Source organism: Suricata suricatta, chromosome 6 (assembly GCF_006229205.1).
Source record: "Suricata suricatta isolate VVHF042 chromosome 6, meerkat_22Aug2017_6uvM2_HiC, whole genome shotgun sequence".
NCBI lineage: Eukaryota > Metazoa > Chordata > Mammalia > Carnivora > Herpestidae > Suricata > Suricata suricatta.
The window spans coordinates 16297308-16319179 of NC_043705.1; the positions used below are offsets into that span (position 1 = coordinate 16297308).

Consider the following 21872-nt stretch of genomic DNA (forward strand, 5'->3'; position numbering starts at 1 on the left):
TATCTTCTTTTTGCATACAGAAGTACACTTTTCTGCTAGAGTATTCATTTTTTGAACAAATAATACATTTGCAGGGTTCAAAGGCAAAGAAGCACTCAACGCCTTAGGGAAAAAGGCCTTCCTCCTACTCCTGACCCACCCATTCACTTCATCCAAACCAATATACAATCACTGCACTTCGCTGCTCCACAGTTTTCTTTAATGTGTGTACAGAAGTTATTACCTTTTTCTTTACGAGTGATTCTCTCTCTCGGTCTCTTTTCTTCCATTCCTCTGCAAGAGCTTGCATATGAGCCAATTCCTTCTGCTTTAGCTACAAAGGAAGAAAAAGGAAGTCGCTGAAAGCACATCAGTATTTCAATACACACATCACCAGTTTGCATTCCCACCAGCGTGCAAAAGAGATCCCCTTCCTCCGGATCCTCGCCAACATCTGCTGCTGCCTGACTTGTTGACTTTAGCCACTCTGACGGGTGTGAAATGGTATCTCAGTGTGGTTTTGGTTTGTACTTCCCTGATGATGAGTGATGTTGAGCATCTCTTCATGTATTTGTTAGCTATCTGGATGTCTTCTTTGGAGAAGTGCCTGTTCATGTCTTTAGCCCATTTCGTCACTGGGTTGTTTTTTGAGTGTTGAGTTTGTTAAGTTCTTTATAGATTTTAGATACCAACACTTTATCTGATATGTCATTTGCAAATACACAAATTACTTGTTCTCTGATAAATAATTAACACTGATTGCCAAGATGTTTCCTTCAGGCATCCTCTTTTATTCTTAAAACAAACCAAAGAGAAGGCCTGAAACAAGGGATACCCACGTGAGTAGAAGACTGAAGTGATGACCCCTTTTCTCTCTCCTTATGTAGAGAGAGATGGTTCCAGGCTCCACGAGGACATGGTAAATGAGGGCCTGACATTAAAAAGAAATGTTCACGTTTTCAACCACTGATTTCTAACCTTCAGCCCTAAATTTGCCCCAAAGTCATAGAGAAAGTTTAGGGGAGTTCTTCTGCATGGCTTCTGCCCAACTATCACTTATCGAGTTATTTTTTTATCCTGTTTTTCTTTAAGACTAAAGTATTCTTGCTATTAAAAGGGAACTAGATAGGGTACCCACGAAATAGAGAGGGAAAAAAGCCTACTATGGAGCAGAAAAAATATTTTTAAGTAGACCAAAAAAAAAAAAGTTTCAAAGCAACATTTAAAAAGTTACCTGATTCTCAAAAATGTCTTCTTGCATCTCTTTCCACATTTCTAGCTCTAGTGCGGCTTTGTATTCTAAGGTTTCCCGAGGCTCTGTCTGGATTTCTGAAGGACAAGGTGCTGGAGGAAGGGAGGATGGCTTCTGCTGCACAGCGGATAAACCCTAAGACAGGAGTGCACACGTATTGGAACAAACACACTCACACACGTATTGCATTAGAGCCACTACAGTCCTGTTTTGCATTCAGTGTTCCTTACCTGAGATGAATCCGATACAAGAATCTCACGCATTTTTACTAGGCCATAGTCTTCCAGAGTTACTGTGTACGAGAGATCCATTATCCTGTTGTTTGACCTACAAATCAATTCAGAAATACCTTCAAATTCATGGAAATACCATTTTATTTTTTCTTTTATTTCCCCAATGTTAGAGCACTGAGTAGGTCACATTCCTTGTGCCTGACGCTCACTACTCAAAACTCCAGCCCTCCCATATGTGCACCTTGCCTGATCACAGAACTCTTAAGTATAGACCTGTGTTTACTAGAAGAAGACCTACATCAGCTCTAGGTTATTTGGGGCAATTTAAAATCCTACTGCCCAAAGGGGATTACTGCTAAACTTTCATTTACTTTCTCTCTTCTGTTTTACGTCCGTGCAGATACATAGATACTCTTGCCCCTTTTTCTCTATTTATATCTGGGGCATTTTCTCAAGTCATCAACATCCATTCAAAAATGTTTAAGTTTTAATGCCTGTAAAATATACTAATAAATTTACAGAGTAAAATTAAGAAAAAAAAAGAATTTCCCTACTGTTTATTATATACAGATTATTCTGAATTCTTAATCTGCTTCCCCCACCCCACCCGAAGATGAAGCACTTGTACATAAATCTTTTACTGGATGGCAGCATTACCTCAGGATAATTCCTGAAAATATGATAATTGTATGTTATTTTTATCATAATGAGCAGGTCTCTGTCTCAAAGAACTGCACATAGCATTTACCAAAACAGAGGAAAATGCCACCTTGGCTACAAGAAACGTGGCTTTGTCTAAATCAAATCTCTTCCAGAAATCCTTGGTCAAGCAAAAACTCCAGTGAATGGAGCCCCACACAAATAAACTCTTAATAATCAATTTTTACATTTTCTTCTAATCTCACAACTTTTAGAAGAAATGAAGAAAACGCAACAAAGCACTAAGTCTCCTAAAATTTCTCTGTTTACAGAGCAGGGCAACAAATGTTAGTATTCATAACCAACAGATGTAAAATAACTAATAATGATTTAACTATTTTCACGATGTACTACTTAATGTGACTGAAGAATGGGATTTTTGGAAGAAAATTCAGTCCACCAGAAGAGGTGCTTCTCTAAAACACCTCTCGGTAGATCCTCCAAGTGAATAGAAGTTGTACTAATTCTTTACTCTCTTAGAAAGGACTATGCATGGGGAAGAGCAAGGGAAGGAATTTAAATACCACTTCTAGATCCCCAGCTTTTTACTGAGCCTGATTTCCTTGTACATTCTAATTATGCCTCAAAAACCAAGGCATGTGATGTGTAATTTCAAAGTATATTTAAATTTCTACTGCTAAATTTAAAAAGATATATTTAAAATAAATGTATTTAGTGTAAGAGACGTGAACTTCAGTTTTCCACGGTGGCAACAGATTCCAGGGCAGAGAAACAATACTCGGTGTGTTAAAGGGCCCAATATTTGGCCAAACATTGATCGCTTCTCAGCCTTTTGGCTAAGATCAAGTGTAAAGGGCCAAACATTTGTAACATTCTCAGAAAATGGATTTGAAGCAACCGTTAAAATATTTTCAAGTACAAAGAGTAATTCCCAAAGCAAAATATTGTAAAAATACATTATAAATCTGACCCTGAATTACTAAACAACAATGAAAAAACATAGCTGGAAGTTAAAATTGTCAGGCTTAACAGAGGGGAGGGAAACAGTGAAGATGCTACGTGTTACGAGTATCACAGGGCACGACGGTATCAGAAAGGTGAACAATGCAAAGAAGCAAATGAGAACGCAGCCCCCAGAGGCCAAAGAAGATCGATCGCTACAGAGACGCAGGGAAGGATAGGGGAGTACGCAGCTAATGAGCACAAGCAGCAGGCCAAGGTCAAGTTTGGGAAGTCCATTACCCCTGTGCTGCTACAAAAGGCACACTTTCACTGTAAGTTTGACGCCAACATTGTTCACCACTGGACCCTAAAAAGCGAGTTTTTTCTGAAGACAAGACGTTAGAAAGCTGGATTCTGGCAATTCCCAGGAGGAGATCTTTACTCATTTTGTCCTTGTGCCATAATTCAACCAGCAGTGGAATCCTAAGGAAGAGAGAACACGTGTTCATGTCTTACCATTTCTGAACCAAGTCGGTAATAGGTCTTCGAGTTCCCTAACCAGTCAAGAACGGTTCCGTTCACCTGGGTCGGAAAGGCTCCGTCCCGGGTAACAGGACGTCAGTCTCTACCCTCTATGTGGGCGATAAAGGAAGCCCATGAGACGCTATTTTGATCCCCTTCCTTCTTCCTTTTAAAATAATATACACATTTGAATTGTGCTACTCAGAGTAAAAAGACATTTCAGACCTCCTTTTTCTTCACAAATCCACTTCAGATAGGTGGATTAATACCTTCATTTTATATAGATGAGAAAACACAAAAAGCAACCAATACACTACAGTCCACTGCTGAATCGGTAATAGAAACTAAGTGGCCTCTTCTGACTTATCTTCACATATTATGAAAAAAAGTATGTTTCATATGTTTCAAATCTCCTTCCGTACTCAAAGATGGTATTTAATACAGTTCTCACCTCCAAATTCAGACAAATAAGATACAAAAATAGGCAAAGATTTTATATCTTAACCATAACCTCATAAAACTACATCAGAAGCATATAGGTCACAGACACTGATTACATTAATAATTAATGACTGATACATGTGTTTCCAAGTTCTCAAATGCATTACTGCTGTGCGTCTAGACCCCTACAAATTCTTCTTCTTAATAACAAGATATACATTTTCAAGAGTGACTTCGTATCAAACACACCATACCTACGTTACCTTAAGAAGGTATCCTGCAGCTGATGAGGCAGAGTTGCAAAATCAAACGCACAGTAAGACTGTGGAAGAAACACTTCCATGTTTTTCCGAACTTCTACAGGAGGTTTAGTCATAATAGGAGCTGCACTACCAAAGAATGGATAGGAGTACCTGGAATTTCAGGAAAAAAAAAATTCCTATGATGCAGATTACAGATGAGACTTACAGGTTTGTTTTTGTATTGTTTTTTAAGGATAAAACAAACATAATGAACCAAAAGAAGTTGTACAACCAGTAAATGGTACAAATACATGATGGTTCTAGTCCTGTCATCAGCTTTAAGATTTTGCAAATATTATCAGCAATTCGACAGAAAATGCAATCCTGTGTATGTAGCAGCAGCTCCCAAAGTTATTTGTAAGTACTGTTAGAATGAACTGGGCAAGAAGTCTGGTCTTCTGAAGGCAGTAGCACCAAATAAGGAAGAGACAGTCAATTCTGATCCACTCCAAATCACTCTAAAATTTAGGTGACAGTGATGCCACTAAACCAAAATCGAGCTGCCCCTTGTCCAGGAGTCCCCTGGGGGCATGGCACCCGTGCTTTCCATCTCCACTCACCCAGCAACAGATAAGCAGATTTGAGCACAGAGTAAATGTTCAGGAAACACCTGCTGAATTTAATTTCTAAACTTATTTTATTCACTAATGTCTTGGGACACTTGGGTGGCTCAGTCGGTTAAGCGTCTGGCTGTTGACTCCGGCTCAGGTCACAATCTCATCGTGGGAATGAGGCCCGCATCAGGCTCTGTGCTGACAGTGCCGAGCCTGCTTACATTCTCTCTCTCCCTCTCTCTCGGCCCCTCCCCTGCTCATACTCTGTCTCTCTCTCAAGATAAATAAAGAAAAAAGAAAAAAATGTTTTAATAATGTCTTGATTTTTATGGGCTGAAACCCCTACTCCCAGAGAGCGCACCCTTGGTATTCTGTCTTTGAGAATCAGGGATGGAGGCAGATGATTCAGTGAGTTAACCTGGGCACCCGGGTGGCTCAGTCGGTTAAGCATCTGACTTTGGCTCAGGTCATGACCTTGCAGTCCGTGTTTTCGTGCCCCGCATCCGGCTCTGTGCTGACAGCTCAGAGCTTGGAGCCTGCTTCGGATTCTGGGTCTCCCTCAGTCTCTGCCCCTCGCCCACTCAAGCTCTGTCTCAAAAATAAATTAAACATTAAAAAAAATTTTTTTTTAATTAGTTAACAAGACCACTTCTTCCTTTTGTCACAGAAACCACACGATTAAATGGGGACATGTCAGGGGTGCCTGGGTGGCTGTGGGTTAAGCGTCCAGCTTCGGCTCAGGTCATGATCTCGGTTCGGGCCCCACGTCAGGCTCTGTGCTGACAGCTCAGAGCCTGGAGCCTGTTTCAGATTCTGTGTCTCCCTCTCTCTCTGACCCTCCCCTGTTCACGTGCTCACTCGCTCTCTCTCTCAAAAATAAATAAAAAACATTAAAAAAAATTTTTAATAAAAAAATAAATGGGACCATATCTGACTCCTGCTGAACTTCCTTTGTATTTAAAGCCAAATAGAAAGACAACTTAAGGCTCACTCCCATTTCATCTTGTATCTCGTTATTCGTTATAAAAACCAGAACTGAAGGCCTAGCAGTGAAAACTGCTTTTCTTACCAGAAGCCTGCACATCCACTCCATTCCTGCATGATGACACGTGCAATGACATCAGCTCATCTCACAAATCCCTTTCCACAGTTGCCAACCACAGTTTCATCCCAGTGAGAGCAGGATAACAGAAAATGTATCAAATATAAAGTTAAATGGCCAGTGCTTTTTAAAATGCCACAAAATGACTCAAAGACGAACCAGCACCCTTAGCATCAGGTGAATTCCAGGCGGAACGTTAAGGAGATCACGACTGTTTCCTCGGTTTAGAGTATTTTCCCCCTTTTCTTTGCCAAGTGAACTTCTAGACTTCTCATATGTTGACTTATTTCTCAATCTGTCTTGTTCACGATGTTGAGCTCTTTGCTTATGTGGCCCATAAACTCCTAATTCCTGGCACACTGCTGGCATGTGGGCACCTAACGATTAAACAAATGGCCCGTGGGACAAGACGGAACCACAAAGCTAGGATGAGTGCCTGCTCAGGGGGCTAGTACAAGGCTTCCCCCTCACAGCTTCTAATTTTACCTCCACATTTCTATGCTTCTAACCAACCTCATTTCTAGGTACCCTAAGATCATATTCTCTAGCAGCAGCAGAGAAGAGATCTCAGTTAAAAAAGTAAAAGGAGAGGGACGCCCGTGTGGCTCAGTCGGTTGAGTTTCTGATTCTTGATTTCAGCTCAGGTCATGATCCCAGGGTCATGGGATCGAGCCCTTTGTTGGGATCCATGCAGAGCATGGAACCTGCTTTAAATGCACTCTCTCTCTCTCTCTCTCTCTCTTGCCCTCTGCCCCTCTCCCCTGCTTGTGCCCTCTCTAAATAAATTAAAATAAATAAAATTAATTCATTAAAAGTAAAGGCAGAAAGACAGAAAGCATAGATATAATAGTAAAGAGTAATAATTCTTTTTCTAAAAATAATTTAGAGATGTTCTATAAACCCTTTGAGAAAAGCTCTCTAAGAGAAAAGCTTTTTCTGTCCTTCAACTTTCAAATGACATTTTAATAAGGATCCTCAGCCTCTGAGAGGAGGTAAAAAGTACAATGTAAGCTGTGATGGAAACACTGCCATTCTGTGAATTCACGGACACTGGTCACACTCAGTGCCGGGTCCCTCTGATTCTATCCATTATTTGCAAGCAAGCTGAGAGCACTCTGGATAGAGCTTGAGAGCAATCTAAGAAATGAAAGAGTGGATCCAAGTGTGAGTGAGCTTACGCATGAAAGGCAGGTATGCCTCACATCCCAGCAGGAAGCAGCGTGTCGCTGAGGACATTCCTGGGAACCGCAGTCCGAGAAAGATTTTTGCCATTTTAATCTCACAAAGAGCACTAACTTTGTTAGGAATGCTAGTGCTTGCTCCAAGGAAACTTCTAAGGAACAACTAACCACTCCCAGCTAAAACACATTATTATATTACATTTAACAACATTTCAAACGAAAGGCTTATGAAAATGTATTATTGTTAAAAACAGGCTAATGAGCAAAGGCATTTAACTGACTGAAATATGTTAAGTATTTCAATGCTTTATTTGGGACAAGGTAGACACATGCCATGAGCAGTCCAGTAAGGATGGTTCTCATTATCAAGGGTAGGTAGTAGAGATATCACCTCTCATTATAATAGTTTCATAGAAAAATCAGATACTACACTTCCCTTAATTTTGCCCTGTGACACCTTTTCTATAAACGCATTTTAAAACTTTTTTTTTATGTTTATCCATTTCTGAGAGAGAAACAGAACACAAGAAGGGGAGGGGCAGAGAGAGAGGGAGACACAGAATCCGAAGCAGGCTCCAGGCTCCAAGCCTGATGCGGGGCTCAAACCCATGAACCGTGAGATCATGACCTGAGCTGAAGCTGGACGCTCAACCCACGGAGCCACCCAGGTGACCTGAAACAATGCAAGAAGCACTCTCTTTGAAGAGGAGCATTAATAAATTATCATCGATGCCTACAATGATTACCATGTCTCATACCGCCAATGCCACCCTGGTGTAAATTCAGTCACAAGGACAGAGCCTTGCAGGCTTTTTCGGGTTTGACAAACACTCTAACTTCTCCAGTGATCTGTCTCCCTCTGAAACCGCCCAATAGAGCAAAGGCACTGCTCTTCAGAAAATGCTTCGAAATGAAATCGGATCGCACCTTAATATACAGTTGACCGGAAAGCCAACGTCCAAGTCACGGATGCTCCTTAAGTCTATTGAGAAGCAAAAATGATGTGACGTCGCTGGCACAGCAACCTTCTGTCCTGAGGTGGTTTCTGAGGCAGCGGCTGTGGTCACTGGCTGGGCCACTGAGACAGGGACAGAAGAACCAGCAGCTACAATGAGCAGAAAAATGTAAAAGAAAAAAAACCCCATTTGGTAACACTTCCTCTTCAGTTATCTCCCTCACTTAATGATACCAGCTCATTTCCCTTCAAGCAAGGAATTCGATCATTTGGTTTCAGATTTGTAAAAGGAGGCAAAGGAACTTCTTAACGGGACCTGCCCCCAAATTACGTAGGCGTGCGTTCCCATTTCAGAACTGTGGAACCACGGCCTTCCTCTCACTGACCGCATGCCAGAAAAGCACTCGCTACCGCTGCAGTAACATGTGACAGCAGCCTGGAAGGCGCCAACTTATTTCCAAGGCGCAGCTCAACTTCAACTTCGTATTCGAAGGGCTGGTAGGACAGACTCACTGCAGGGATCATTCCATCATTTTTGAAGATGTTAGCAATTCTGGCTATGGTAGGCACGTAGGGCATAGTCTAACAAGAGAGTTCTAGTCCAATCCCATTACAGATCAGAGATGTGTAGCGAGTGGCCCAAGTCCTACAGCTATTCAGTGACCCAGGGATCACTTGCACCTTAACTTGTGACTCCTAATCGAACACTGTTCTAATTACTTACACTACAAAATGTAACTACAGGTCCTGGCGCAGTGGATAGAAAAACTTACACAACCAGGTAAAACCATCCTCAGGCTCTCCCTTGACTTTAGGATCAAAAATGAGTATAATGAGTTTATTACCACAGGCAGTTAGTAGCTCTTCTCTCTAAAATTCCAAAGTATTCAAGATATTCAAATGTTTACTAGTTAAAGATATGTTTGAAATAACTATTTTCTACCATTTCTTCTCAATAAGCTGCTGTGTCTAAAGTAACAGTAATTGAAAAATTCCTGCCTGTTAGCCAATTTTATAATCAAGTTACAGACTCCGTTTCCACTCGATTCAATTTAAACTGAATTTTTACATCACCATGCATTACTGGCTCTTAATATACCTACAAACCATGAGAACTCTGTTCATCGTGAACTAGAGGGCTACAAAGTGGACGCCTGGACAGCGCGTCAGGACAGCTCACCCTTCACGTTCGGTTTTGTGTCCCTGTCATACTGCAAGCTCTCCACTTCCCTCTCCGTTGCATCATCTTTGGTTGGAGGCGACTGGTTGGGGGGTGGAACAGGGGACACGCTCGGTGACTTTGGCCCAGCAAGCATCTTCTCTTTTACAGGAGTTAAAACTTGCTTCTTGGATTGCCATGGCTCCTGTTCCTTCTGGGTCTTTAATTCAATTAAAGACTAAAAACAATTTTTAGATAAACTATGATTTACAAAGCACTTTCCTTCATAAAATTAAGAATAGCAACAACAACAAAAAAAAAGACGCCTTTTTTTTTTTTTTTAAATTGTAAGCATCCCCTCCCAGTTTGGGTAATCCTAGTCTTTTTTTCTTCATCATTTGCAAATTTCATGTAGCATCTAGGACCAGGAAAAGGAAGATGAACAGGAAGGAAACAGGATATTGAGAGCTAAGTACCAAAACGCATCCAAATTGGTAAGAAGGTATATTTGATGTACGAAGTTGGGGACAGGTGCCCCTGGGAAAGGTTATTGTAACCAACGCACTAAGCACAATGAAGGCCTATGTTAACACAAAACCTAATCAGGTCTCGTATGATTTTCTTCCTTTCCTTCGTTCCACTTCCTTCTAAAAATAATGTGTATTTATTTTTTAATACATGTATATATTCAGACTGTCACGTCAGTCTTTCAATCTTCAATCTGTAATGCACACAGAGGCCAGTTCTGCAGAAGAACAGTACACGGAGGGTGATTCTGGGACTATATACTTACAAAGACCATAAAGCATGAATGAACCAAGAACCAAGAACACCATGAAGTGACGGGGCAGGGGGAGGATTCCTACCACGGGAGAAAATGATATGCAAAGGCTCTTGTATCACTTAGAAACTACAGCCGGGGCAGCCAAAGTACTTTCCAGAAAGAACATGCCTATAATGGAGGCCACTAATTAAGACTCATAAATACCTGCTTACGCTAGGTAGCTCTTTTGAAATTCAACTTTTATGGGTAGTCACGAGTGACAGCGGAGAAGCCGGAGGGAGAGATGCAGGGTAACTACTTGCCTGGGCATCTACACCTTCTCTCTGTAGAGCCACAGACACTCCCACAGTGGGGGCCAGCTCCAGAGGGATGGGCGCAAGCTTTTGCTTGGCTCGGTTCGGAGGGTCGAGAATAAAAGCACCCTCCACTGTGACCGGACGCTGGTTGATTTCCGTACTCCCCTTCCTCAGGAGACCAGTTAAGGGCACTTCAGTACTCCCAAGTGACTGGTCTCCGCAGCAAAGATGGATCTGACGGGAAGAAGAAATGGAAAGAGGGCTTCACAGTCTCTCCTTTTTCGCTTAGGAGAAACATCAACTTTAACAAAAAGTTATAACATGATCCAAAGAAGGGAAGTGTAATGCAGGTTATATTACTGACCTGTAGTGACTGAGCCAAAGATTCTCACACAGGATTGTTGAAACTACTGATAAGGCATAAGCTTTCCTAAGAACTCAATAATAAAGGTAGTCTTCTTCATTTTCCCTTCCAGTACTGGTATAGTTCTTTCAGGAACTATGCTTACTTTAATAGCTTACTATGTTGTTTTTACATAAGCAGATATATCAGGAATACATGAATGTAAGTAGACAAATACCTCGAGCATTTTTTTCTATTTCCATTACAACGTTAATCTAAATAGTTGTAAAAAACAAATAAGTAAGTTAGTATCTCCAGCCCTATTTGGAAACTAAAGACCCTGAAATAATTTTATTTGCCCACAAAACATCTTTAGTGTTTCTTTCTCTTTTCTTTTCAGATTTTATATATAAACAGTGCTTAACACTACAAGGTAAAACAGATCACCTCTCAGGTGGAATGTACTGTTTCTCAGTGATGGCTAATGAAAACTTCAACATTACCGCCTTTCCAAACTACGAATCACCTACACACTGCGGTGTAGACTCGGTTACCTTCCTCCACGGGCCTTCCGATGCAGTCAACAGTCACAGCACAAAACGATTTTTAGTTCTAATGTCAGCCATGACCTGTCATTTACTCTTAATGTTAGTAGGTGTGATGGTGTTAATGGGCTGGAGAGAAAGGATGTTTTTTAGGACTTAAAGGTCTAGGAGAACTAAATTAAGAAAGCAATCAATACTTTGGTGAAGACTGGTACTTTGGATACGGAACACATCTCTGGGCGCTTAGGAGGCTGAAATCCCTATGAAAAGATGAAACGCAGGAACGGAGCAGCTCGTCATTTTATACAGCACTCAGCCCCTGAGTGCCCTGAGTTTAGCAGGACCACCTCCAAGATGCAGCTCTCCTACAGTTTCTGAAAGGCTCTTCCCACCGCCTACCCAAACTGTAAGCAAAATCTAATGACTGATCACTTTTTAAAAAATGACTACCTAATCCTTTATTACACTACCCCATTTCAGTCTGATTAAGAGCAATTATAATATAACAAAGAACAGTAATTTTCACAGAGTAAGGTTCACTTTTAAAAAGAGTCCAACAGCACCTTACTTGACAAAATTTCTCAATTCAAGAGCAAGTTTTGGAAAGCTGGGTTATTTCTTAGCTAATTTTTTTTAAAACATTTATTCATTTTTGAGAGAGAGAGCCAGAACACGGGCAGGGGAGGGGCACAGAGAGAAAGGGAAACACAGGATCCAAAGCAGGCTCCACAGGCGCTGTCAGCACAGAGCCTGATGCAGCGTTTGAACCCATGATCATTACCTGAGCCGGTTAGACGCTTAGCTGACTAAGTGACCAGGTGCCCCTTTCTTAGCATTTAACAGCAATAAGGTATATAAATCGTGAAATCTAGAGCATGATCTGTGTACGTGTATGGCTCCTAACCCCACAAATTAATGACGAAATCTTCTCAGCCCACAACTTTAGACTCTACGTACATTTTCTCTTACACAGCCTGTCAACTGATAGACCTCTTTTCATAATAACTGGATAAAGGAGTGTATCCCAGGGCGCCTGGGCGGCTCAGTCAGTTAAGCATCCGCCTTCAGCTCAGGTCATGATCTCACGGTTCGTGGGCTCGAGCCCCATGTTGGGCTCTGTACGGATAGCTAGCTCAGAGCCTGGAGCCTGTCTTCCAATTCTGTATCTCCCCCTCTCTCTCTCTCTCTCTGCTCCTCCCCTGATCACACTGTCTCTCTCTCTCAAAAAATAAATAAATGTTAAAAACAAATTAAAAAAAAAAGTGTATCCCCTAAAATTCATCTCAAGTGAAAAACACAGTTTTTGCCACATGTACCTGTAGTTTAGACTGAAGTGCCAGGTAAACACGAAGAATTTCTAGGCTGCTGCGTATTCGGACAGATGCTCTCTCTGGCTCAAAGTTTGGGTTGATCAGATCATTGAAGGGTTCATTTGTAACATCATTTCCCAGCAAAGAGTAGTAGAAGAAAAACTCAGGCTGTCTTTCTGGAAGTTTCATGGTACATGGAATTAACTAAACATTTAAGGGGAGGAAAAAAAGAAAGTATTCATTTATAAACCACTATACATGCTTATGAATGTCTAATGAACTCTGAAATATTTGCTAAAATGTTGATTTGTTATTTCAAAGTCTTAAAATCACTCAAAACTTCTAAATCTCTGAAAAATGATTAGTTTAATTTTTCAAGGTTTATTTTAGGAAAGCTCATAAACTAAAATATGTTTTAGCCATTTCTTTTGTCTTAAAGTTTACTCTTCAACTGATCCACGAACAAGTACGTAGAAGTTCTTTTAGAAGAAAGTGATCAAGTACTTTAAACTGAGCCTTCTTTGCTTCCAAATACCTTATTTCATCTTATTCTTAGTCTGCCATTCTCTTCATACGTAAGAGGAGCATTTAAACAACATTCATGCAGGCTATTTAATGTAACACCTTAGTGCAGGTCTTTGAGAAAAAAGCTTTCTAGCCGCTCTGCCAAAATTGGAAAACCTAGGAAAGACAACAGTTCCAACAGGATATTTCCCGTAATAAGAACATTACTTCTCAAAGCTGGCAGTTTCACAGACACCTATGGCGAAGATGATGATTCTTGTCCCACAAAATACAAAATATCTAACAGACCCCAAGTGTTCACAAGCACGTTGTTAAAAATAACAACTGTTGTATTCATTAGTAGAAGATGGCTTAAATATATTGTAGTTATCATACAATATGGCTACTAAATAATTATATACTGATCTGGAAGTTATCTAAGACATACTCTTTGGCCAAGAAAAGCTACATGACAGTTTGCATGGGTCATGAAAATAAAATTAACCACTGGGAATATAACGGCTCTGTATTTAGTATATAGCAAATATTCAATAATTTGTGTACAGTAACATAGTAAATACTCAGTAGCGATTTATTGTTTCAGATAGAGGACATTTTTAAACATCAAGTAAATGTTTACTTTAATCCCAGACATTAAGGTATCTGAGAAAAAATGTATTTGAGTAGATTTTAATCATGTAGACTTATCCATAGGGAAGCAGCACTTCTATACCTACAGTTGCTCAGAGCAAATTAGGGACTAAGCCCCCAGTCCTGGCTCCGTCCATGGCTTACTATTAAGGTCCTGACAAACTGCTCTTCACTCTGGACCTCCACTTCTTTTAGGGTCAATAAAAGGATTACAAGAGAAAAAATAGATTCTACTGGACACCACCACTACCCAGCAGAGTCAGCTATTATGTGAATGAGAAAATGTCTGAAGAAGAAAATACAGTACCTTCCACCAGAGATTATTTCTCAGTTCAATTAGAAGAGACTTTTTTTCCCCCTTTGGTTTCTTCCATAATCAGAAAGCAATAAAAATTTTAAGAAGATGGTCCTGAGGGTATTACAAGGGTGGTCCCTCTTGCCTTGGGCAATGTGTGCCCTTCTATTGTCCCAAACCTGCATCCTTACAAAACAAAAAAAAACTAAAAAACATAAAAGAAAAGCAAAAAAAGAATAAAAATAATAAAACATTAAAAAAAGTAAAAAGAAAAAAAAAAGATGGTCCTTGGATGTTTCATTCATTTTAAGTAATTCCACTAAGAGAAAAGATTCTTTTAAACATCCTTTATCATCCTTGTTTTTTAACCCTCAACTTTCAGCATCTAAGAAAAGGAGGAACACATCATCACTGCCTGGTCGCTGCTCCAAACAAACCCCTCCATTCTCCCACGTGACAGCGTCATATTCTAGGTCACTGGTGTGCGTCTGAGAAGGCATTTTTCATGAGTTTGCTTGTTGTCAAATGCTTTCTCAGGCCATCTTTCACTACCTTAAAAAGACTAAATGGCTAATTTATAAAATGTTTGGCCTGGGACACCTGGGTAGTTCATTCCAATTTTTTTTTTAAGTTTTTAATGTTTATTTTTGTGAGAGAGACAGACAGAGCATGGGAGGGACAGAGAGAGAGGGAGACAAAGAATCTGAAACAAGCTCCAGGCTCTGAGCTGTCAGCACCAAGACTGACGCGGGGCTCGAACCCACAAACCATGAGATCGTGATCTGAGCCAAAATCGGGCGCTCAATCAACTGACCCACCCAGGCGCCCCAATCCAATTCTTGATTTCTTCTCAAGTCCATCTCACACCTTATGGAGTTGAGCCTCACATCAGAGATTCTCTCTCCTCCCTCTGCCCCTGCCCTGCTCATGCTCTCAATAAAAATAAAGAAACTTAAAAAAACAAACCAAAAACCACCCTTGACTTGTCTTTAAAACATCAAAAAACCAAACAAAAATTTTCAACAGTATCAAAAGATGAATATACAATGGAACTTTTTTATGTTTTTCCTTTATTGTAAAATACACAGCAGAAAATCTATCACTGTAAGCACGGGAACGTGTACACCTCAGTAAGAGCGTACATTCACCACATCGTGTATGTGCCCACATCCAGGGTCACCACAGCTGGCTCCAAGAGGCTTTCACCATCCCCAAGACCAACACCGGAACCATGAAGCTCTCACTCCCCATTTCCCGCTTCCTCCAGCCCCAGGAAACCGCAAATGTGCTTTCTGTCTCTATGATTCACCTAGTGCAGGTCCACATGAACGCTGTCACACATGAGGCGACCTTGCGTGGCTGGCTCCTTTCACTCAGCAGGTTTTCAACGTCCGTCCACAGTGCAGCCCGCGACATCATCCTTGAGTAACAGCCCACCGTACGCACAGACACTTGGCTTGTCCGTTCGTCCGCTGACAGGCATGTGGGCTGTTTCCACCTCTGAGACGCTAGGGATGCCGCCATGAACAGTCCCGGACACGTTTTTGCCTGAACACCTGCTCTAAATTCTTTTGATACACACCTAGCAGTAAAACTCCCGAGCTCCATGGAAATTCTGTTTATGGTTTCTGAGGAACCCACTTTGGCTTAATTTTTAGCAGAGAGAGCCAACAGCCAGTTATCATTCTGGTTTTTGAGGTTTTCACAGAACTCAAGTGAGTGACTCACCTTCCCTCTAACCAGAACGGCATATGAGGGTGGAACCACCCATCCGTAGGACTTTATGCAGAGAAGTTAAGAGAGAGATGGAGAAAGGCACAAACACCAAACTGGGTGTGACAAAATTATACATACTTCCTGAGAAAAATCTTTACCTGGCAGTCTTGCATGCTGTGTCAATCTGTGGTCGCTAACTCCTACTTCACTTGTCAATGTGGCCCTGTGGGAACTTTGTACTTCTAAGAAAGCTAATGGTATGGTAAAAATGTTAAGTCTTAAGCCATAGTCTCTAATTTCGCAAACAGTAATTTACTTCAGCTGCTATTCATCAACATAATGCCAAGAAAACTGGGCTTGACGCTGAGAAGGACACTGGAGCCCCGGCTCACGTTGTGCTGAGCCGTTCCGGGAAGAGGCGCTGCGGGCGTGGGTCCTCAGTCCCCCACTTCCTGCCCAGGCACTGACATCGCAAAGCCCTGCCCACCCTCACGCAGGCCACTTCCCGGGGCTGCTCAGACAGCTGGTGACCTAGAGGGATGAGGCTAAGTGTCTTCCTGCCAAGACCAGGCTGCTCACGATGGAAGTGTTGTGTGTTCCTCAACTGTGATGGAAACCCACTCTGTGGAGAGCGGCTACCTGGCCCCTCAGTGTCACCCCTGGGGACCCAGTGTAAGGAGGACTGCAGGCGAAATGCAGAGGTCCATGTCTGCTGTGCAGAGAGCAATACGGTCCTCTGTCTCCGACCCAGGAACCTTCCGTCATCTGGCAACATCCAAGAGTTGTAACTGGCTGATCCATTAGTTTGTAAACAAAGTGACATCTAATCCCAGACCTGATGCCCAATAATGTATGACTGAGACCAAGTGTTCCCAACACTGAACATTTCTCCAAAGCGAATTTTTCAATACTTAAAAAACAAAAACTCCTTTGAGAGCGGTCCTTACAATGCCACCCGGTAAAACAGCACACTGTTTACTGATGGGCTTTCTTCTAAGTCCCTAGATTTATTCTCTTCCTGCCGACATCCTTCAAATTTTCTCTTAAAGTAGAAATATTTTCTGATATGAAGGGAAACAGGTTTCTACCATTTTTATAAGTTAAAAAACGGTCCCACTTGCAAATCTTTGTTAGACCTAAAAGGCAAAAGTTTAAAAAAAAAAAAATCAATGGTGTCGGCTCTTTGTGACTCACTCATCAGAGGAAAAGTCTCACCTGCTCCAGCTGGGTGGCAAACGCAATGGTCACGGACATAACGAAGGAGTCTGTGCAATGCTCGGCTGGTCCGATCTGATGGTAGCCTCCCTCTTCATTCAGCACTGCCACAATGTCCTTGGGGTCAAGGCCAGACAAGCTGGTGGGTACTTCAAGGGGAAAAACAGAGGTAAACTACCTTATAGTTTGCCATAAACCACTGTGAAGATTTTGAAAACTGGTTACGCTTTGTATTTTGCTTCCAATTTTCACGGATATAGTTAGTATCTCAATAAGGTCTCCTTGGATTTTCTTCTTTGTAACACACTCAAAGAAACCTTATTTAAGCACCCATTTTCTTTCTGCACATAAAAGCCTAATTTTGAAATACAGTAACATTTTTAAATTAAATAAACGACACAGAAAAGGCATCACAGGTTTCCTGAAGGAAGGGAATCTAAACTGAGAAGCGAAAAAGAAACTCAGTGTGGCTAAGCAGAGAAAGATCAACAGACAGAGAACAAGGGAGTAGAAAAGAATGTCATAGGAGAAGGAACCGGCCTGCAGAGACTGGGAGGGAAGAGCAAGGCTGAGGCGGAGAAGCGAGGCTGGCATGGGGCTGCATCACAGGGGGTGGCCACGCAGGCACGGGGCCGGGGAGCTAAGCAAAGGCTTCCCGGACACCAAGTTAAGCACTGGGATACTTTTCTAAGAGGAAACCACGATCCACTTTTGAGAAGAGAAGTGGGAGAATTCACACCTCATATATATGCATCCCATCAGTAAGTAGCCCTCTCCAGAGTCCTGTTTTGCAGCCTGAGGTGCACATTGCACCTCTCTGGCTTGAAAATTAGCCAAAGACAGCTCTGACTCTGATGGTGGACTGGGGTGGAGGGTTGTGGTGGAGGGCGCACAAGGGATAGTATCCAGGGTTAATCCTAAACAAAAAACTGAAAATCCTGAAGAAATAGAATAATGGAGGGCGCCTGGGTGGCTCAGCAGGTTGAGCATCTGACTCTTCATTTTAGCTCAGGCCATGATCTCACAGTCTTGAGATCAAACCTTGCAATGGGCTCTGTGCTGGATGTGGAGCCTGCTTAAGATTCTGTCTCTCCCCATCTCTGCCCCTCTTCCACTCGCACTCTCATACCCTCTAAATAAATAAATAAAACTTTAAAAAAATAAAACAGGGGCACCCAAGTGGCTCGGGGAGTTAAGGGAATGACTGTTGATTTTGGCTCAGGTCATGATCTCGTGGTTCATGAGTTCGAGCCCCACACTGTGCTCTGTGCTGACAGTGTGGAGACTGCTTGGGATTCTCTGCCTCCCGTTCTCTCTCTGCCTCTTCCTCCCTTGAGCATGCATACATGTGTTCTCTCTCCTAAATAAATAAATAAATAATAAAAATAGCATAATGGTTTAGGGCAGAGACACTTGAGTGACACAGACCAAGGTTCCAATCCCAGTTCTGCCATTTGCTAGTAGTATGGGTAAATTTTATGATTTTTAGCTTCCATTTTTTCTTCTGCAAAGCTTTTATAATGTTGTTTAGAAGATTAGGTTAAATAATCAAACTAACGCGGTTAGCACAGGATCTGACAATCACTTTAATAAAGACAGCCATTCAACAGTAAGGTCGGCAGAGCTCCGAGGTCAGAAGAGTCACTGCGGTGGGTCTCCCGCGGTCGGGGAGTTACAGGTGTGGGAGGGAGGACGACCAGGGTAAATCTTATACAGAAGACTGGAAGGACTGAAGGTGTCCTTGCAGACGTATGCTGTCCACTGAATGTGTGAGAAAATATAGATGGAAAGGTGCATACGTGTTACTGGTGTGTGTGTGTATGTATATATACATGTTTATGTGTGCGCATACACACGTGCACCAATTCCCTAACTTTTGCCACTGGAACACCCCAAAAGCAACTGGCACACCTTGCACGTGGAACTTGCCCCCTCACCATCTTTCTACAAGGAAGCAGGGATCCTTAAAGATATAGCTGAGCCCAGGGCTGAGATAGGAAAAGAACAAGGTAGACCTGGATCATCTTCTTATGCCAGAAACCAAGAAAAAGATGTAAGAATTATGGAGACAGGCTCTCTGTCAGTAATCACTCTGGATGTATATGGACTAGATGCCTCAATCAAAAGATATCGAGTATCAGAATGGATAAAAAGAAAAAAATACCAACACCCAATTATATGCTGCCTACAAGAGACTCATTTTAGACCTAAAGATACCTGCAGATTAAAACTGAGGGGACAGAGAACCATTAATCATGCTAATGGATATCAAAAGAAAGCCAGGGATAGCCATACTTATATCAAACTAGATTTTATTTATTTAAAAAACATTTTTTAATGTTTATTTTTGAGAGAGAGAGAGAGACAGAGCATGAGCAGGGGAGGGGCAGAGAGAGAGGGAGACAGAATCTGAAGCAGGCTCCAGGCTCCGAGCTGTCAGGGTTTGAAGCCACAGACTGCAACATCATGACCTGAGCCAAAGTCAGGCACCTGACCAACTGAGCCACCCACGGGCCCCAGAGAAACTATATTTTAAACCAAAGACTGTAACAAGAGACGAAGAAGGGTATTATATCATAATTAAGGGGGCTAACCCAACAAGAAGATCTAACAATTGTAAATATTTATGTTCCCAATGTGAAAGGACCCAAATATTAAATCAATTAATAACAAAGAAACTCATTGCTAACAATAATAGTAGGGGACTATAACACCCCACTTACAGCAATGGACAGATCCTCTAAGGAAAAAATCAACAAGAAAACAATGGCTTTGAATGACACACTGGACCGGATGGACTTAACATATATTCAGAACATTTCATCCTAAAGCAGCAGAATACACATTCTTGTCAAGTGCACGTGGAACATTCTCCAGAATACATCACATACTGGGTCACAAATTGGGCCTCCAGAAGTACAGAAAGACTGAGGTCATACCATGCATATCTTTATACCACAGTACTATGAAACTTGGAGTCAGTCGCAAGAAAAAATTTGGAAAGACCACAAATCCATGAGGGTTAAAGGACATCCTACTAAAGAATGAATGGCTTAACCAGGAAATTAATAAATAAATACACAGAAGCAAATGAAAATGAAAACAACAGTCCAAAACTTTTGGGATGCAGCAAAAGTGGTCCTAAGAGGGAAACACACTGCAATACAAGCCAACTCAAGATGCAAGAAAAGTCTCAACTACACAATCTAACCTTACACCTAAAGGAGCTAGAAAAGGAACAGCAAATAAAGCCTAAATGCAGCACAAGAAGGGAAATAGCAAAGATTAGAGCAGAAATAAGTGATACAGAAACGGTAGAACAGCTCAGTGAAACTAGGAGTTGGTTCTCTGAAAGAATAAAAAAGATAAACCCCTAGCCTGACTTATCAAAGAAATAGGACCCAAATAAATAAAATCACAAATGAAAGTGATCACAACCAATACCACAGAAATACAAACAACTGTCAGAATACACCACAGAAATACAAAACTATAAGAGAAGAGTATGAAAAATTATATGCCAACAAATTGGTCAACCTGGAAGAAACGGATAAATTCCTAGAAACAAACTATCAATGTGGAAAGAGGAAGAAACAGATAATTTAAACAGACCGATAACAAGTAAAGAAATTGAATGAGTAATCAAAAATGTCCCCAAAAACAAAAGTAGAGGGCCACATGGCTGCCTAAGGAAACTTTCCCAGCCATTAAAGAAGAATTAATACCTATTCTTCTCGAACTGCTCCAAAACCTGGAAATGGAAGGACAACGTCCAAACTCACTCTGCAAGGCCAGCATCATCTTGATTCCAACACCAGACTCCACTAAAAAGGAGAATTACGGGCCAATATCTCTAATGAACACAGATGCAACAATTCTCAACAAGATATTAGCAAACTGAATCCAACAGTACTTTAAAAGAATTATTCACCAATATCAAGTGCAATTTATTCCTGGGCTGCAATGTGGTTCAGGATCTACAAGTCACTCAGTGTGCCACATCACATTAGTGAAAGGAAGGGTATGGACCCTATGATCCTCTCAATTGACGCAGAAAAAGGTTTTGACAAAATACAGCCTCCATTCTTGATAAAAAAAAACCCTCAACAAAGTAGGGACAGATGGAATATATCTCAACTTAATCAAGACCATCTATGAAAAACCCACAGCTAACTTCATCCTCAATGATGCTCAGGGACAAGACCAGGATGTCCACTCTCTCAACACAGTAGTGGAAGTGTTAGCCTCACCAATCAGAAAACAAAAAGAATTAAAAGGCATCCAGGGGCACCTGGGTGGCTCAGTCAGTTAAGTGCCCAGTTCTCGATTTCGCTGAAGTCACAATCTCATAGTTGAGGGGTTTAAGCCCCACACTGTCAGTCTCTTTCAGGAAAGTAGAATAAGAGCAGCACGTTTCTGCAGAGAAAGAGACATAATAAAACTTACTATGTTAAAACACATAATAAAAACTAGAGCTTAAATCAGTGACGCTGGTAATATGAATTCAATGAAGAAAATCTAAGAAACCCAAAGTTATCTTTCTAAAAACATCAATAATATCAGTAAGCATTTAGCCAACGTTACTAAGAGAAAAAGAGAAAATACCAATTACTAACATCCAAGATAAAAAGAGAATCACTGTAGATCCATGGACATTAAAAGGATACTGAAGAAATATTACAGGAACAACTTTTTATCCACAAATTCGATTACCTGTACCATTTCAATGGGCCAACTTCCTTGAGAGATCCCATCAGCCAAAACACACAGGAGGAAACACACAGTCTAGACAGGCCTGTATCATTTGGTGAAGTCGAATCAGTAACAGCTTTAAAAAACAAAAAGCACCAGACCCTGCTGACTTCACTCGTGAATTCTACCCAACATTCAAGGAAGAAAATCCAATTCTCCATAATCTTTTTCAGACGATG

General features: G+C 41.3%; 1 protein-coding gene across 2 annotated transcripts in view; it reads right to left on the minus strand.

Moving 5' to 3' along the window:
* Positions 1–21872, minus strand: part of CEP120 (centrosomal protein 120) — a 70844-nt gene that overhangs the window by 38862 nt on the left and 10110 nt on the right. Inside the window, exons 6-15 of one of the 2 annotated variants that reach the window (XM_029941771.1) lie at positions 16942–17090; positions 12567–12764; positions 10369–10596; positions 9304–9520; positions 8096–8246; positions 4293–4442; positions 3367–3549; positions 1462–1558; positions 1214–1366; positions 224–313 (exon numbers count right to left, since the gene is read on the minus strand). In XM_029941771.1, the coding sequence (XP_029797631.1) occupies positions 224–313; positions 1214–1366; positions 1462–1558; positions 3367–3549; positions 4293–4442; positions 8096–8246; positions 9304–9520; positions 10369–10596; positions 12567–12764; positions 16942–17090 (1616 nt within the window). Of the gene's footprint in view, positions 1–223; positions 314–1213; positions 1367–1461; positions 1559–3366; positions 3550–4292; positions 4443–8095; positions 8274–9303; positions 9521–10368; positions 10597–12566; positions 12765–16941; positions 17091–21872 lie in introns of both variants that reach the window. The other variant, XM_029941770.1, reaches the window with a different exon arrangement.